The following is a 19412-nucleotide window of genomic DNA, read 5'->3' on the forward strand; positions in this document are numbered from 1 at the left end:
TGGAGGTGACCGTCGCGTGGATCACAGTGGCTAGGTCAGGGCGAGAGAGGTAAGGAGCCAACTGCTTAGCTTGGCAGAGATGAATATATTTCCCTTGAAGTAAATATCACTAAACATAGTGGGACTTATTTCTGGATAAATTTGCTTAGGATTTGACCGCCCAAGCTCCAAGGCCAAATGAGAGCCGAGATCACCGCCTCGCCATACATTTAACTCCCATGACTTTTCCCCCTGCAGAGAATCTTGGGAACTGTAGTTTGATAAGTATGCTGGGAATTGTAACTCTTGTGAAGGGTAAACCACAGTTCCCAGGATTTGTGGGGAGTGAGTGAAGCAATAAATTGAAAGAGAGGGGGCATCAAAACATCACCATTAAGAGGAAAGTTGAAATGACATTGCAAGAAAAGCAAGCCAGTAACGATATTTCTGTGTTAGCTTTACAGCTTTGTATCTTACACCCATCAAAGATTTCACCTGAGGTAGGTACAACATACACTTATTAGTCTTTTAATTGTTTTAGAATTATTGCAAAAAATAAAATCTACCTTTTCCTGTGTGTCTTCCAGAGTACGAAAGGGACTCCGCTGTTGACCTTGCTAGGAGACCCTTACATTTTGATTGCAGCAGGTAAGTCACCATGCCTTCTTCCTGGATATTTGGGGTCATGGATATTCATCACTGGAATTTAGCTTTTTTGGATATGGAGCTGGTGAGAGGAACATTTTTATAAACTTCAGAAAATATGTGCACCCCTCCCAGAAACAAAACTAAACCCCAAGCACCAATCAAGGGGAAGGCCAAACAAACACATTTATTAATAAAATAAATAAATTAAAAAGCAGCTCCCTTTTCCAAGAGCAGGACTAGCTGACATGTGGCCCTCCAGATGCTTCTGGACTAAAACTGCCACCATCTTGATCACTGGCCATGCTAGCTGGGGCTGATGGGAGTTGTAGTTCTGGAGGGCTGCAGGTAGCGCCAGCCCTATCATTGGGCATGAGGAGGCAGCTGCCTCAGGCAACAGATGCTCTGGAACAGCAGCAGCAGCTCCATTCTTCTCTGTTGCCACATGTCCCCCTTCTGGGTCCTCTAAAGTTCTGGATACTGTAAAGGTCCTCCTGCTGCCTTAGGTGTGGTGGAGAAGGATGCTCCACCACTTTGTTGAAGTCAGATTCACCTGCCAGTTCATTCACCTTCTGTACATTGAAGGGGGAGGCATTTTCCCCTTTGCGTGGGGCAGCAAAATGTCTTGGGCCAGCCCTGGCTGCAGGTGAGCCACCCCTGTTTTAGTGAACATTTGCTCCTCTAATTCTACTGCTTTTGTAGCTTTGAACGTTTGATTCTTTCAATGAAATACATGCCGAGGGAAACAGCGGAAAGAAACAAGATCTGTTGGGTTTTCATTTGCGGGGGGGGAACTTATTTTTTTTATTGTTATTATTATTTCAGGCTTTTTACATACATTATCTCCTTCCAGTTTCCCGTACAATTTTCCCTTCCCCTCCCTTCCCCCACTCATATCTGTTGAAAGGGTTCAAACTATTATCCTCAGCCACAGGCACAGTGTCTTTAGTTTCCACCAAATGTCTTTTGTTCCAGTAGTTTCTATCCATTGAAGACAGGAGTTCCATGTATTCCTTATCGTGGTGGACTTGTCCTTCCACGTTGTTTCCTGTGACATGACTGCAACAATGTCCAACTGAATAAGTTCAAACAAATAACTGTTCCATGCCTCTACTGTCCATTTTTCTTTATCTTTCCAACCTAAAGTTATCGTTGCCTTTCCCGCTAATATAGCTTTGAAAGTAAACTGGTCCCCTTTCTCTATAGCCATGTATCCAAGCATGCCCATGGTCATGAAATCAAAGTCTATTGGAAGCCTCACTTTAAACAGTTCATTAATAACTTTTAGGAATTTATTCCAGAATTCCTTTACCTCTGGGCATCGGTGGGAACTTATTTGTTTTCTGATTGTTTATTAATTCATATTGCCAAAAGGGGCTTCAAAATATGCTACTTCTGGAGCTTCTAGGATTCTCTACACCAGGCGTGGGGAAGCTGTAGCCCTCCAAAGGCTTTTGGACACTCAACTCCCATCAGCCACCGCTGGCATGGACAATGGTCAGGAAGATGGGGGATTGCTTTGCCTTTTGCTTTCTTAACAAGAATGGCGACCACGCAGGTATCTCTCGTCTCCCTCCAGGCTCAATCTGCTTTGCCAACATGGGGGTTGCGATCCTCGAAGCCACTTTGCCCATTTGGATGATGCAAACCATGTGCTCCCCAGAATGGCAACTGGGTAGGTTCCTTTTTGTATCCTTCCTGGCTATCAGTTGGCAAAAGCCACTAGCCTTTAGCCAAAGGGGGTGGCTGATAGGTCTGAAGTAGCCGCGGAGTGACTTTCAGGTGATTGTGAGGTCTTTTGGGGGGGACTTTTGGGGGGGCGGCAGGTGTTGGGATGGGGGTTGGCAGCCCCCTGCCATTCCTCTTGAGCTCCCTAGCCATTCTAGGTCTCTGTGTGCCATGCATTTGTTAGCCTTCTGTCCTCAGGTGTGGAGGTTAGACACTCCCATCACTAGCCTTGAGGTAAAAGGACTTTGAGACAACCTACTTATTTGAGAGTTCATTCTGATTTGTTTCCAGGGAGATTAGACAATGTTGGCTATTTAATGAAAATTCATTCCAATTTGTTTCCAGAGAGATTAGAAGAGGTTGGCTATTTACTGAGCACTCATTTTGATACCCTTTGTGTGGAGTTAGATGCAGTTGGCTATTTAATGAACACCTGTTTTGATTGTGGTTGTGTTTTTGTGTGTGGGTGTGGAGAGGTTAAACAACATTCTGTCAAAGCTAGCATTATCCCACACTTTCTACTACCTTTCCTCATCACTCTCCTTATCACAAATGCTGTGATCTTTTCGGAAATTGGTCCGCTGTGCAAGACTGGGAAGGCTGATTAATTGTGCACCGTGAATTTGCCAATGCGTGATTTAATCCCACCTGAAAATAGCTGGGGTCTGGAAGTGCCCCAAGAGTCAACTTGCAGTCAGTCCACTTGGCTTCAATATATGGAATAGATGGGGCATTATCTTCACCTTAGCTAGTAAAATGACTTGGGCCTGAATGTGCATGGTTTTGCGTGCAACTAGGTGCGAGAGCACTTTTCCACCCATGCCTCCAACTGCTAAGAGGAACCCACCCCACCCCCGCCAACACAACCATATCAAACAACATGGCTTTTGAAGGTGCACCTACAGATTTAAAATAGCAACAACAAAGGTATCTTCAGAGGCACAGGAAGGGTGACTCGGTACATGGCAATTACGTGCTGCCTTGGAGACAGGCTAATGAGATGAAATTGCCTACCTTTTCTGTAAAAAGGCCCCCCCCAAAAAAAATTCAATTTGGGGAGGAGGGGCCTGGGGGGATGCTCTCAGCTATGCTTTCTTCTCAAATTAAATTGCTACCTAGGCTCAGTAGTGCTCCCGAGAGCCACTAATCAAGTTAACAACCAGTTAGTCAGCAGGAAGCCTTGGCTAAATAAGGGCCTGTGAGCATGACCTTTCTGCTCGCTTCTAAGAACAAGCAAGGGAGCAAAGAAGGATGAGAAGGGTGTTACAAACGAGAGACACAGAAGCTGTGAAACATGGGAAGAAGAAAGAGGAATCGTTATTCTGAAATTGAGGATAAGATGTTGCTAAAGGTAAAGGTACCCCTGCCCGTACGGGCCAGTCGTGTCCGACTCTAGGGTTGTGCGCCCATCTCACTTAAGAGGCCGGGGGCCAGCGCTGTCCAGAGACACTTCCGGGTCACATGGCCAGTGTGACGAAGCCGCTTCTGGCGAACCAGCGCAGCACACGGAAACGCCGTTTACCTTCCTGCTATAAAGCGGGCCCTATTTATCTACTTGCACTTAGGAGTGCTTTCGAACTGCTAGGTGGGCAGGAGCTGGGACCGAACGACGGGAGCTCAGCCCGCTGCGGGGATTCGAACCGCTGACCATGCGATTGGCAAGCCCTAGGCGCTGAGGTTTTACCCACAGCGCCACACGCGTCCCTAAGATGTTGCTAGACTACCACTATTCCTGATCACTGCTGCCTGGGGATGATGGGAGATGAAATCTGACTACATATGGAAGGCTGTTGATTCCCCATCTCTGCATTAGTGGCAAAGATCCCACTGCTCTCTTTTCAGGGCAGTTGCCTTGTTTGGACCAAGAACAGGAGACTATACAGAACAATGGACATCTGGGTACCACCAGATTGGTACTGCAGGACCTTGGATAGCTCCAAGATGACAACTTGCTCCATAAGGGCTGGCACTGGAGTTGTTTGAGATCTTTTTATTCTTTCTTGCCAGCCTATCCCTTTAGACTCCTACTCTTTCATGAACAGTGGAGAACCTTATAGTCCTCTGCCCTGGAGCCTAGCACTTTGTCAACTCTCAGTCACTTCCCATCATGTGTGAGATACATGTACACATCAGCTGTGTTACGGGCACACAGGTTCAAACCTCTGCTTGTCATAGTTGCCCACTGCGTGATCCTGGGCCAGTCATTGAGTTGTATCCAATGTTAGCCCTACTAGTAGACCTATTGAAATCAATAGACCTGAGTGTTGGTTGTCATTGAACCATGTATGTATGCCACCTTGAACTCCTTGTAGAAAAAAGTGATATATGAATGCAATAAATAACTAAGGGCAATAAAATAATAAAGAGCCCCAGCTCACATGGAGCAAGCCTTATGAGGAACAGTTGAGGGAGTTGGGCATGTTTAGCCTGAAAAAGAGGAGACTGAGAGCAGAGAGGTGAGCCATCTTCAAACATCTCAAGGTCTTTACACGGAAGATGAAACAAGCTTGTTTTCTTCTGCTCCGGACTTTAAGACTCGAATCAATGGATTCAAGTTACAAGAAAGGAGATTCTGACTAAATTGCAGGGGGCTGGACTAGATGGTCCCTTGCAACTCTACAATTCTATGAGTACAATGGAACCTTAAGCCTGATTAAACATGGTTCCAGTCCAGTAGATAAAACCTAACAATGAGCAAGTAGATTGTAACAGCTGTAACAGTACGCGGGTGGTGCTGTGGTGTAAACCACTGAGCCTCTTGGGCTTGCCAATCGGAAGGTTGGCAGTTTGAATCCATGCGACGGTGGTGAGCTCCTGTTGCTCTGTCCCAGCACCTGCCAACCTAGCAGTTCGAAAGCACACCAGTCCAAGTAGATAAATAGGTACTGCTGTGGTGGGAAGGTAAATGGCATTTCCATGCGCTCTGGTTTCTGTCATGGTGTTCTGTTGTGCCAGACAGAAGCGGTTTAGTCCTGCTGGCCACATGACCCAGAAAGCTGTCTGTGGACAAACGCCGGCTCCCTTGGCCTGAAAGCAAGATGAGCGCCGCAATCCCAGAGTCTCCTTTGACTGGACTTATCCACCTGTTGCACTCAGATTGCATTTGTGGTCTTTGCAGCAACATCTGGTTGGCCCAGGCATTCCCAACCTGTGGCCCTCCAGCCTACAACTCCCATGATCCCTAGCTAACAGGACCAGTAGTCAGGGATGATGGGAATTGTAGTCCAAAACATCTGGAGGGCTGAAGGTTGGGGGTGCCTGGGTTAGCCACTGTGAGAACAGGATGCTGGACTAGATGGGCCTTTGACCTGATTAATCTTACGTTCTTAAGGCTGACGAATGACATCATCATCATTTTGAGTATTTTTGAACTATTGGCACAGGGCATTTTTCAATTATTGCTTTTATTTGCCTAGCCTGGTGTTTCACAAGCAGAAGAGCATGGATTTTCCCAGAGCACTGGGAAGATAAACATAAGGGAAAGGCAGAGGAAATTAAACACAAATGGCTGGGTTTCAATAAGGATGCTGTGACATATCCAGGCAAACAGAGGTGCCTGCGACACATTTGTAAGCCGGAGGAGAGTAAATTAAAGCTAAGCAACTGCCAACCGACAGCCTGTCAAATATTTGATTTGGATTTAATTATAACTGCAGATCAAATTGTTGTTCTCTTGGTCCAGAGCATGAGGCTGAAGTGAGGGAGGAAATGGGTTGGTTTAATATGGACTAGTTTGAAAAAGGGGTCTGCCATGGAACTTGTTTTGAATGCAACTTAGGTATGGAATATCTATGATGCCCAGGGATTCAGGAGTATATCTCAGTCAAGATTTTGCAAATGATCAAAGGAGCTAGGGGTAAGGTTATCTCATGACACCTTCAAAACAAGGAGACATAGGAGCCTCCCCCCAAAATGGGCTCTGAAGATGTTGTTTGACTACATTTCCCATCATCCCTGACAACTGCCTATGCTGGATGGAACTGGTGGGGGTTATAGTTCAACAACATCCAGGGAGCCAGTAGTGGGGAAGTCTAGTTAAGGCAATGATACCAAGTCGGATTCCCACCTTTCACCACAATTGGCAACATGGAATCTAGTTTTTGTTATTGTACATGCCTCTCTTTCTCCCCTTAAGAGTACTTAGGAATAGGCTTACTGGATGGCTCATTTGGTCAATCATCCACTTTCCAGTTGTGGCTATTCAGATGCTATTCAGACTGGGCAACCCAGTCAGATGGACGGAGTACAAATACATTATTATTATTATCATTATTATTATTATTATTGAAATCCCACAAGCAGAGATTGAAGGCCATGTTTAGGGGATGGTCTCCTGATAACTGGGAATCTGTGTTTGTCAATGAGATACCCACCAGAATTTTGAGAACGATACCTGTGCAGTTTGGAGAGGAAGTGGATAATAATAATAATAATAATAATAATAATAATAATAATAATAATAATAATAATAATAAATGCTATTATTTTTATATGCTGCCCATCTGGCTGGGTTTCCCATCTGGCAACTGGTATTCAGCCAATAACACCATTATAGCTGGAGGTTTAATTTTGTTATGATGGCTAATACCCATTGTTAGACCTGTCCTTTGCAAATATGTTTCATCCCATTTTAAAATCTTGTCCCTCCCCCCCAATTATATATATATATATATATATAGGGACATATCTTCAATGCATACGTATTGGTTTAACAAGACCTATTGTCCCTGACCATTGTTAGAGGATTGGCCTCCTGTAGGTGTCTGCTGCTGCAATAATAATAATAATAATAATAATAATAATAATAATAATAATAATAATAATTTATTTATACCCCCACCCATCTGGCTGGGTTACCCCAGCCACTCTGGGCGGCTTCCAACAAAATATTAAAATACAATAGTCTATTAAACATTAAAAGCTCCCCTAAAGAGGGCTCTCTGTATGTATCTCTGCACGTGACAGGGATTTAAGGAGAGGTCTGCTAGGTCATTCTGCCCTTTGCAGAAAATGCCATGTGCTTTTATTTCAGACTGATGCTTCTCTGTTTTGCAGGGGTAGCTTTCTTGCCTGCTAGCCTGTCTTACCTCATTGGTACCAACCTCTTTGGGATGCTAGCCAACAAAATGGGGCGGTAAGTGGAGGAGCCCAAAGATGTTTGAATCCCGCAAATCCATGAGTCACTTTTATGACTTTTGGGAAACACAGGACTTGCCTTAAAAACCTATTTGTACCATTGCCCCACCCATCTCGGATACTGACTGGAAGCAGCAATCCAGCCTTGGACTTTTTGCATGCCAAGTTTAATAAAGGCTGCCCCTTTCATGCTGTTTTTTTTCCTAAATGAAATAACGTCAAACGTAACCTTTATTTGTAGGGCCACAAATCCAGCCCCCTGTTTGCCCCCTTATTTCCCTTTTCTGGGTCAACAGTACCCTTTCTGCGATGTACAACAGGAACTGCACATAGTATTCCAAGTGTGGTGTCATCGTAGATCTGTGTAACAGCAGCATGAGATTGTCAGTTTTATTCAACCTGCTTAGCTTCAGAAAGGTTGCTGTGCCCTTCAGATCATGCTCGGATCTCTCTCTCACCAATTGCCTTTTCTTTATAGGTGGCTCTGCTCACTGATTGGGATGGTGGTAGTGGGAGTCAGCCTCCTTTGCGTGAGTACACTAGTGAATCTGTATTCCATGACTGACAGGCAGAGAAACCAGGCCAAGAAGCCGCAGGGCCAGCTTAACTCTGGCCCTCTGTGTTATGAGTGGGAAAGGAATCCTGGAAGAGTATTTGGCGGCAGCAGACTAGTCAAGAATTTTCTGTGCTATGAAATGAAGACCAATGATCCACCAGGAAAGCAAAATCCACACACCCCCACCCACCCAAACAGTAAGGCAGTAGCCCAATTCAGACTTAGGTTTCTCTCCAATAAACAGTGGTTTGCTCAAGTGATGAATTAAAGTCATTACCCATCTCCTTCCATGCCCATCTTTACAGGTGAAACTCGGAAAATTAGAATATCGTGAAAAAGTTCATGTATTTCAGTAATTCAACTGAAAAGGTGACACTAATACATGAGATAGACTCGAGATATGTCAAACCTTTATTTGTTATAATTGTGATGATTATGGCGTACAGCTGATGAAAACCCCAAATTAACAATCTCAGAAAATTAGAATATTAGATGAAATCAGCAAAACAAGGATTGCAAATAGAGCAATATTGGACTTCTGAGAAGTAGAAGCATGCATATGTACTCAGTACTTGGTTTGAGCCCCTTTTGCATCAATTACTGACTCAATGTTGCGTAGCATGGATGCTATCAGCCTGTGGCACTGCTGAGGTGTTATGGAAGATGCTTCAATAGCAGACTTCAGCTCTTCTGCATTACTCGGTCTCATTTAATATTCTAATTTTCTGAGATTGTTAATTTGGGGTTTTCATCAGCTTTATGCCATGATCATCACAATTATAACAAATAAAGGCTTGACATATCTCACTTTGCATGTCATGAGTCTATTTCATATATTAGTTTCACCTTTTAAATTGAAATTACTGAAATAAATGAACTTTTCCACGATATTCTAATTTTCCGAGTTTCACCTGTATATGAATTGTCAAGCCATGGTTTCCTACCATGTCCAAACCAGGAAACTGTGGTTTAAGCACTCCCCATGAAACCAGCAGCAATCCAGGCACAGAGTCAGACGCTGCAGACTCGCCAGATAAGCAGCAGGAGCGTGACCTTGAACATGCTGCAGAAGATCAGACGACCTCTGGATCCGAGGCTATCCAGCAGGGAAACCCTGGAAGAGCCTTCTGTACCACTAAGGCCTATAGGGCCAGGACCAGGACCGTCCCAGGCACCTTCCCTTCAAGAAACAGATTAGCTGAAGGGCTGGAGTATCCTGGGATGGGCCATGGCTGGCTTGCTGGAACCCTGAATAGGGACACTCCACAATGTGACATTTTTGTCGCAAGACTCCTAATCAATGTCATTCTTGGTACCTGAGTCATCATGTTGGATTGAGATGTGTTCTCTCATTCAGTGGTGAAGCTGCCTGCTCTGGCACCGGGGGAGGAGAGCAGGTGGGGGCGTGTCTGGCGCACACCCCGCAGGGCGGGGCATGCATCCTGGGGGCGTGGCACACAGCACAGTGGGGGGTGCGCAGCACGACGGCACCCCTCCCTGATGGTGCTGGGGGCAGTGTGCTTCCCCTGCCCTCCTCATTCCTCCACCAGTGCTCTCATTTCATATCCTGGTGTTGAACTTGCATATCCACACTTTTAAGTCTGTAAAGCAGGGGCCAGCAAACTTTTTCAGCAGGGGGCTGGTCCACTGTCCCTCAGACCTTGGGGAGGGCGGACTATATTTTGAAGGGGGGGGAATGAACGGATTCCTATGCCCCACAGATAACCCAGAGGTGCATTTTAAACAAAAGAACACATTCTACTCATGTAAAAACATGCTGATTCCCAGACCGTCCGCAGGCTGGATTTGGAAGGCGATTGGGCCGGATCTGACCCCTGGGCCTTAGTTTGTCTACTCATGCTGTAAAGGAAATAAGAGGCAGGGTGCTGCTTTGGCTTTTATCGTCCTTTCCAGGCCTTACCCCCATCTCATTTCTTTCGTTCTATAGGTCCCGCTGGCTCAAAATCTTTATGGACTCATCGGGCCTAATGGTGGGGTTGGCTTTGCCCTTGGTAAGGTTTTGAAGCTGTCCACAGCAAACACATAGAGCAAAAATGCATGTTGAAAAACAGCCAAACAGCTTTAGAAAGGCTGGTGGGGAAATTGCAGGCTTGAAGTTAAAATGGCAGCTTAGCATGCCAGGAAGAAAGGTCATGGGGCAGTCTTCTCCTGGATATGCGGCTTTTCTGGATGTGTGTGGGGTTTGACATGAAGAAAGCATTCCCTTGTACAATACCCCCACCAGCAATCTAAAGTGGTGCAGTCCAGGATGAGCACACATGCACTGTCTGAAGGCCCTTGGATTTTGAGAAGGGCTGGAGGGGAGGTCAGTATCGTCCTGCATGGACAGGGCACTTCAACCATCAGAGGGGACCCATCCTTGTTCTGGCCAGGAGCCCACCAGGTTTGACCCTTGATTGTCCACACTTGAGATACTTCCAGACTGTCACTATTTTGTGGGAGGGATTCGAGTGCATTATGCCAATTTAGGTTTGCACAATTAAACTGGATTAAAGCGCTTGTGCAACAAATCTACTTTTTAAAAGAATTGGCGTTAGAAAAGTGACAGGGAGGTGCATTAAAAGGTGTGGAATGAAAGAATAATGCTAAATAAAGACTGAACATAGTCTAACCTCTGTATTAGCTTTGTGCAAGCCAAACACTGTTCCAGCAGGCTGTTCTTACATTGTTAAATGAGGATGGTTGTTCAATAAATAGTTTGCCTCAGGAAGTCCTTGTAATAACAGGGTTCATAAATATGGATGAGAGAGGGCCATTGGCCCTTTATATTCTGCAGCAGCAGGAGCTGAGCGAGTCTAGAAAAACTGTTGCCTTTTTAGTGGTGATAACTGCAGACAGTAGAGACTTCTACTCTAGAAGAGAGAAGGAACCTGAAAGGAACAGGTACTGCAGGAATGGAAGAGTTCCCTGCATTTCATCCTGAGCAGCTTGAATTCCCAAGACTTGCCTTTTATAGGGTTCACTCCCTTGTGAAATCTGAATACTGGAGATAAATGATATTTTCGTAATACATGTTTACAAATATATCCCCTGAACTTTGGGTCAGGGGGACTTCAAAATCAGGGCAAAAATGTGACCCATTTTGGGTTCGGACTCCGATTTCAGTAAAAATATTGCAGTCTTTGACTGGATCTACACAGATGAAGAAAACGCTACAGAAAAACATGTTCTACAAACTCTTAACAACAGATCACTGCTCTACAATGCCATCTGCTGTCGCATGTTTATAACGCAGTTATAACAATATACCGTATTTTTCTGTGTATAAAACTAGGCTTTTTTTCTATAAAAGAATGTCAAAAATTAGGGGGTGTCATACTCTGGGCCATCTCCCCCCATTTTCTTAAATCTGAGTCCCCCAAAATAGTCTTATGCATGGGGGCATCTTATAGACGGAAAAATACGGTAATTGACGAGTGTACCTGAGTCCCTAGTCTTTAAAGCTGCATCAGTTTCCCAAAAGCAAACGGCATGATGGAACCCTACAAAGCTCCTACTTGCCAACCATCTACAAATCTCAAATTTCCCCTCCACTCTAACACAGATTATCCTGAAAACATACCCTATAACCTGAGAAGGGAAACCTCAGAGGACTGTATTGTCACTTTGCTATCGGTATAACAGAAATACGTTCCTTTGACAGACATCTGGCCTTCTGCATCTCAGCTTTGTGTTCATCCTCAGCCTGCACTGAAGAGACAGGGTGACTGCAACACTGGGATAAGAGAGAACAAACAAACAAACAAACAAACAAACAAACAAAAACGGTGCATGCTGGACCAGGAAACACATTCTAATTTAGTTGACTCCTTGCATCTGACTCACAAGCAAGGAGCTTAAAGGGAGTCAACAGATGGGTTATTCAGAGTTGCCATTTCAGGTTTTTGCGATGGGGCAGGGCAAAGATTTTGGGTTGTATCAAATGTTAGTCATACACAGAGTAGACCCACTGAAATTCATGGACCTAAATTTGTTGTCCTCATTAATTTCTCAGTACTCAGTATGACTAATACAAGCCTTTGCCTCTATGTGCCAGGGAAAATTCCCAGGGAATTCAAAAGGTCTGCTTGGAATATATCTTCTAGACTGAATTGCATAAACGTGGTGTGTTAAGAAAATGGGGGAGGCAATGTATTTTGGGGTTATTTGTTGCTGTTATTTCATAGCCACCATATCTAACCAATAAATGTTAAGTGGAGATATTTTTTTTTTATCCCAGCTTAGATACAATAAAATTATACCTATATATGATTGCTTCACAATGTTTCACAGGGATTCATTAATATAATCAGTGCTTTTTTCCTGGGGGATACACAGGGATATGCATACCCCTAAACATTTTGTAAATCTTTGTACTTTTGTCCATTTACTGTATATATTTCCCCCGATTTGAACTATAAAATGGTGATTTTCTTGAGTCAAAATGAGAGTACCCCTAAACATTTTTTTATAGAAAAAAAGCACTGAATATAATATAATAATATTAATCTTTCAGAACAATAATCACATGTGGTTTGAAACCTGGGCTATGGTTAAATTCTACGTCTCATGGCATTTCCCCCCCCCCCCTTTGTTCTGGGAATAGGTATGGTGGATTCTTCAATGATGCCGATCATGGGATATTTGGTGGACCTTCGCCACACCTCTGTCTACGGCAGTGTCTATGCCATTGCTGACGTGGCCTTCTGCATGGGCTTTGCTTTTGGTATGGATGAGTACTGAGCCGCCCTGTGGTTTCTTTGCCTATTGGTTGCCCCCATGTGCTGTTCGTTTCTAGCTTTTAAATATTTAACTCCAACCAATACACTATGCTGGCTTATGACTGCTCCGACAGCATCATGAACACAAACCATCAAGAATGTGCAATAGAAAAGGACATCTGAAGGGGTCCTCAGGCTGCAGTAGAACATCTGGCCTTTTTTTCTAATTTCAACTGTAATTTGTCAAAACAAAGTCACCTCAGAGAGTCTATTGTGTCCCTTGCCCAACCTCAGAACAGATGCAAGTTGTGATTTTTAAAGTTGTCTTCATCCCCCCACCAGCTCCCAATCAGCCCACTGTCTCTGAATACTGCACAGCTTTTGAAGGACACTGAATGTTGAAAACAGAATTTACTGCGCAGCCTGAATGCACTTAGCTCACGGAATTAACTAAGCATTGATATTATTCTTTGCTTGCAGGTCCCTCTATTGGGGGTTCTCTTGTACGGGTCATTGGCTTTCCCTGGCTGATGGTCATCATTGGAGGGATCAACCTTGCATATGCCCCTCTCTGCTGGTTCCTACGGAGCCCACCAGCCAAGGAGGAGAAGATTGTAAGTTTACCTCTGAGGGAGTCATCTGACCGAATCCAAAGGGTTCCTAGTCTTCTTGTTTATTTATATAAAACATTTTGGACCTCACCTTTCCGTAACGTGTCCAAGGTGCCTACCAGAATCTGAAACCAATAAACCAAAAGTAATATCAAAAGGGGGAAAATTCCAGCAGGTGAAGTCCAAATGTAAGCAGCTAAAATATCCACTCTGGCCTGTGCCATTAACCAGGGGAGCAAAGAGCACTGGGAGACTGCTGCTGGATCCTGTAGAAAATGTGGATCCAGTAGAATTAATCTGGGACTTAAGAAACGCATAGAGCTGAAAGAGGAGGAGGGGGAAGTGTAACTCTTCCAACCTCCACCTTCAGATCAATATATTTTTCAAGGGAGAAAAGGGTAACATCCCTCTCTGCAGAAGAGATGACTGAGAGGCTGAACTTCCCAGGAAAATCATCATGGAAAGGGGAGGTCCTGTTTGGCCCCATCCATTGGCCAGAGAAAGTGCAGCTGCAGTGAGCTTGCTTGATCCCTCCTTGTCAGAAAGAACAACGGGGAGTTGCCCCAGGATTTCAGAACTGAGCACACTCTGGCCACATTCACCAGCCACTAAAGGACTAAAAGTGGCTGGGATGGAGGTTTTTGTATTCTTTGGACTGGCAAGCTGCCTTGCGAATAATCTGATCGAAAGGTTTGGTATGCATTTTCAAAATGAATCCCAATTAAGAAAATATTATAAAGTCATATTCATGCAGAGACTTACGATGATCTCTCCGTGTGATAATTCTGTGCAAAACTGAAACTGCCAGAAGCAACCTCCAAGGAAAGGTGGGGCGGACAGGTGGGTGGATGACATTTTGTACCTCCAGCATTGCTCCCTCTGTAGGACAGATAGTGATATCTATGCATAGCCTGTGCCTCTCTTGCAAATAGGAAAGATGATTGTGAGCAGCTTCTTGTGGCTTTTGAGGTTGGGTGCAAAAGTGAGCAAACATGTGCACGCTCAGTTTCTTTAAGGCTAGTCTGTTAATTATTGAAACTCCAACCATGCTTTCCTCCCTTCTTTCCATCTGGGCTGCTATGTCCAGAGCACCCATTAACAGCAGCCTGCATGTGGCACGGGTGCAACTCTGGCTATGTGCCCATCATATGCTTGAGCAAAGCCTCCCCAAAGCATCCTGGGAACCATAGTTTGGTAAGGGTGCAGGGCATTGTGGCTCTGTGTGGGACAAACCAGGTTTCTTTGGGGGAAGTTGTGTACTTTATATGTATGGGTCGCACACAGCCTATGACTACAACTCCAGAGGGAGAGAGGGAGGGAGGAGTTGTTTGTATACAGTGATACCTCGTCTTAAGAACTTAATTCGTTCCGGAGTTCCGTTCTTAACCTGAAACTGTTCTTAACCTGAAGCACCACTTTAGCTAATGGGGCCTCCTGTTGCCGCCGCACCACTGGAGCACGATTTCTGTTCTCATCCTGAAGCAAAATTCTTAACCCGAGGCACTATTTCTAGGTTAGCGGAGTCTGTAACCTGAAGCATCTGTAATCTGAAGCGTATGTAACCCGAGGTACCACTGAATTTGGTTGTACTAGGGCAGGGGTTCTCAGTGTGTCGTTCACTGGGACAGGTGGATAACAGGACCTTTGAGACCTTTCCCCCTGAAGGGCCAAGCCAGTGCAAAAGACCTGACGTTCAAGATTGGATTGATTTTAGAATGCTGTGTTACTTTTATTGTTGTTAGATGCTCTGAGCCCAGCTTCGGCTGGTTAGGGTGGGATATAAATAAATTATCATTATCATTATCATCATCATCATCATCATCTCTTGGCCAGCACCTTACAATGCATCTGATATTTTTTGTCCTGTCTCTCCCCCCTACCCCCTCCCAAAGGCAATTCTAAGCCAAGAATGCCCCATGCAGACCAGAAGCTACACCACACAGAAGGCCCTCCAGGAGTTCCCACTCACAGACAGCAGTGATGAAGAAGCTGAGACTGAAGAATAGGAGCTGAGAGCGATGAGCAGAACCGAGACTCAATCAACGGCTGCGTTGTCAAGTCAGTGCAGCCCCCTGGGATCCTCAAGTGCATTTCTCTAAGGGATCTCTCTGGCATGTACTACAATAAATGGCGGAGGTTGGCATTAGAATGCAGGAATGGGTCCTGCAACAGAATGCTGCAGCCTGGGGTACTCCCTGCTCAGGATTCCAGCTCCTCCATTCCATTCCTTCTCCCTCTGGCTTGCCAACTGGATTCCACCTTCATTCTACAGCCGCTGAGTAAGTTGAGTCCTCATCAACTGTTCTTGGGTCTCCCAACCCCAAGATTCTCTCATACTTCTGCAAACTTTGAAGTTTCCCAATGCTTACTGATGCCTTTTTCTTGTATGTGGGTGGTGCCATTTTGGCAACATAAGCAATGATACCCCTACTCTGAACCCTGGAAATAGAGGGAATGTCAATTTATGTGCATTGTGTAGGCAAACTAACACCCTTGCTTTAAAACACTTCCCATTTGCCATTCAGAAGTTAAATATCTCCCTATGGCTATTTGAAACAAACAGATGTGGCCAGTCTCTGCTATTCATCTAAATATTGTTTGCTGTCTTATTATTGAGTGATTAAAGGTATTTGACTTATTCTTCTGCTTGATCCGGGGACAATATCCTTTAGCAACCTCTCTGCATCAGGAGAGGTACAAATGTTTTAACCAAAATTAAAATAAAATCTCACACACCCCAAAGAGGGGGTCTGACCAGTTGCAGGTCCATACTTCTGCAGTGTGAGTACCAGAATTTGCATCGTGAAGAAAAACAAAGAAAGAAAGGTTAAGAAAAACAGACAGGTGGGTGTGTGAAAAAAGGGGAAATTTCCCATCAGTTCACATTGATAATACTATAATCATCTGTACAGTTTGCCCACAACGTATGCAAGGAATCTGTTCTGGGGGACCATGTGCAAAGGCAAAACCATGCAAAGTCAGGAACCACTGGAAATGCCCCCTAATGAGGCAAAGGGCTGTTTATCGGGTTCTAGAAAAGATGTGTGAGGGCTCTGGAAGCTTCCCAGGGTATTCCCACGACCGTTGCAGAGGCTAGTAAGCAAGGAAAACACATTGAGTGAACCTGGGGGGGGGGGAAAATAAATGGAGAGTGGGGAACTGTGGATATTCCCTGATCTCCATCTATTTATTTATTTCCCTCTGACCCGCGTAAGATTGCAATCACATATGCAAAGGGAGCATAAGTTACAAGCCCACTGTATATAAATCTATGTAAGCCATTTACATGTCGAAATACGTATCCTCACGAAAGTGACATATAAAAAATGTGTTCAAATATAGCAAGGATGGTGAGGTCTTCGGACAGTAGGTATTTATCCTTCCAGGCTCAAGGTATAAGTCTCTTACTACTCTTAGTTCAGGATTCACACAATCCACTTTTCTTGTCCTGCCTTTCGTCTCCATACTAAAGGAATATACTTTAAAAGTCAATGAATATTGCAAATATCAAGAAAACTCATATGGAGAATAATGCTGATATCTGCTTCTTGTGAGAGTGGTGCCCTTTTGGTTACCTAAATAACAGCACTCACACCTAAGGCATATATATATATTTGCTTTCGTAGATTTTCACGGGTACAGGAATGCAGGTTTTGGTGTCCTCGGGTGTCTTCCCGTGTAAAAGTTGGGGTGTCTAGGCGACGTTTCGACGAGGTCTCACTCGTCATCTTCAGGCTGGTGCTTTCGGCTTCTTGTTACTGGAACAGAGCTCTGTTCCAGTAACAAGAAGCCGAAAGCACCAGCCTGAAGATGACGAGTGAGACCTCGTCGAAACGTCGCCTAGACACCCCAACTTTTACACGGGAAGACACCCGAGGACACCAAAACCTGCATATATATATATATATATATATATATATATATATATATATATATGAGAATGACCATGACTGGTTCATCCAGTTCAGTACTGTTTACACTGACTAGCAGAAGGTTTCAGGCAGGCATCTCTCCCAGCCCACCCTGGAAATGGCAGGGATTGAATTTGGGACTTCTTACATGCATGGAATATGCTCTACCATTGAGCTATGGACCTTTCCCAATAGAGGGAAAGATGATAAAGAGGGACATCCATTATCAAGAAGCAGTGTATTCAAAGACCAGTTTGTTTTATGTGTACTATAAGAGCCTGTTGCCTTCATGTGCTGCTTGTGAACTTCCTGAAGGTATCTCATTTGTCTCTGTGGGAAGCAGGATACCTGAAAGGATGGGTCTTTGCTCTGATCCAGCAGGACTGTTGTGCTGAGAAACTCTAGAAGGCTTTGTTGCCTTTTTAATGCATTGCACACTCCCCACCTCTCCCCGTATTCCATGCAAATCCCTGTTCTGAATCGTCTCATCTCAACTGTCCCTGAAGGAACTAAAAAACACCCATCAGTGTGTGTCATGGGCTGACTGCACCTGCCTGTCTCTATCATTGACGCAACCACAATTTCCATTTGAAACAGTCCAGGCGTGAGACTGGGAAGGGCATCCTTGTTCATGGGCATCAGGGCATCCTTGTTCATGCTGCCAGGTTTCCAAAGGAACGTGGAGAAGAAACCTCTGAGAAAGGACCTGCATATAGATGGCTCCTGAGACACTGGTGGTTGCTTTCTCTCCCTGCAATGTTTTTTTTTTTAAAAAAAAAACTGTGAACAAGGACTGAAGGCATTTAAATGGCACAAACTACACTGCAGCATTTTGTCCTGAGCAAGCACAGATGCCTATCTCCTGGTTTGGTGATCTGGTACTCAGTGTAGGGATTTAAGGGAAGAACTGAGGCTCAATGGTAGAAGATATCCTTTGCATGAAAGTTCAATCCCTGGCATCTCCAGGTAGCGCATATGAAACGCTTGAGCTTTATTTTGTGGCATTTCAGTTGACCTAGTAACAGCATTGCCTTAATAAAGATTTTTGATTTTTTTTTCTCATGGCAAAGCTACATTTACTTTTTATATTAAATAAAAAGGAATAGCAACTGATATACTTTGAAATTAGCTGCAGAAAGATCATGGCCACTGGCCCCATCACCTCCTGGCAAATAGAAGGGGAAGAACTGGAGGCAGTGAGAAATTTTACTTTCTTGGGCTCCATGATCACTGCAGATGGTGACAGCAGTCACGAAATTAAAAGACGCCTGCTCCTTGGGAGAAAGGCGATGGCAAACCTAGACAGCATATTAAAAAGCAGAGACGTCACCTTGCCGACAAAGGTCCGTATAGTTAAAGCCATGGTTTTCCCAGTAGTGATGTATGGAAGTGAGAGCTGGACCATAAAGAAGGCTGATCGCCGAAGAATTGATGCTTTTGAATTCTGGTGCTGGAGGAGACTCTTGAGAGTCCCATGGACTGCAAGTAATAATAATAATAATAATAATAATTTATTATTTATACCCCGCCCATCTGGCTGAGTTTCCCCAGCCACTCTGGGCGGCTCCCAATCAGTGTTAAAAACAGTACAGCATTACATATTAAAAACTTCCCTGAACAGGGCTGCCTTAAGATGTTTTCTGAATGTCAGGTAATTCTTTATCTCTTTGACATCTGATGGGAGGGCGTTCCACAGGGCGGGCGCCACTACCGAGGGCGGGCGCAAGAAGATCAAACCTCTCCATTCTGAAGGAAATCAGCCCTGAGTGCTCACTGGAAGGACAGATCCTGAAGCTGAGGCTCCAATACTTTGGCCACCTCGTGAGAAGAGAAGACTCCCTGAAAAAGACCCTGATGCTGGGGAAGATGGAGGGCACAAGAAGAAGGGGACGACAGAGGACGAGATGGTGGGACAGTGTTCTCGAAGCTACCAGCATGAGTCTGACCAAACTGCAGGAGGCAGTGGAAGACAGGAGTGCCTGGCGTGCTCTGGTCCAGGGGGTCACGAAGAGTTTGGGACACGACTAAACGACTAAACAACAAAATTTGGGTGGGCTGGGGCAGGATCGCCCCCCACTGCTATAGACTTTCCTACTACGCAGACAGCCCCCCCCCCCGCAATTTA

General features: G+C 44.7%; 1 protein-coding gene across 3 annotated transcripts in view; it reads left to right on the forward strand.

Moving 5' to 3' along the window:
- Positions 1-16015, forward strand: part of LOC309358144 (chromaffin granule amine transporter-like) — a 94607-nt gene extending 78592 nt beyond the window's left edge. For all 3 annotated transcript variants that reach the window (XM_081890983.1, XM_081890984.1, XM_081890982.1), the window contains exons 8-16: positions 436-479; positions 567-627; positions 2204-2299; positions 7408-7486; positions 7967-8018; positions 9993-10056; positions 12651-12770; positions 13246-13379; positions 15269-16015. In XM_081890983.1, the coding sequence (XP_081747109.1) occupies positions 436-479; positions 567-627; positions 2204-2299; positions 7408-7486; positions 7967-8018; positions 9993-10056; positions 12651-12770; positions 13246-13379; positions 15269-15382 (764 nt within the window). In that variant the 3' untranslated portion in view covers positions 15383-16015. The remainder of the gene's footprint in view (positions 1-435; positions 480-566; positions 628-2203; positions 2300-7407; positions 7487-7966; positions 8019-9992; positions 10057-12650; positions 12771-13245; positions 13380-15268) is intronic.
- The last annotated feature ends 3397 nt before the right edge of the window (positions 16016-19412 follow it).

The sequence above is a fragment of the Podarcis melisellensis genome, assembly GCF_964234715.1.
Source record: "Podarcis melisellensis genome assembly, chromosome: 15".
Taxonomy (NCBI): Eukaryota; Metazoa; Chordata; class Lepidosauria; order Squamata; family Lacertidae; genus Podarcis; species Podarcis melisellensis.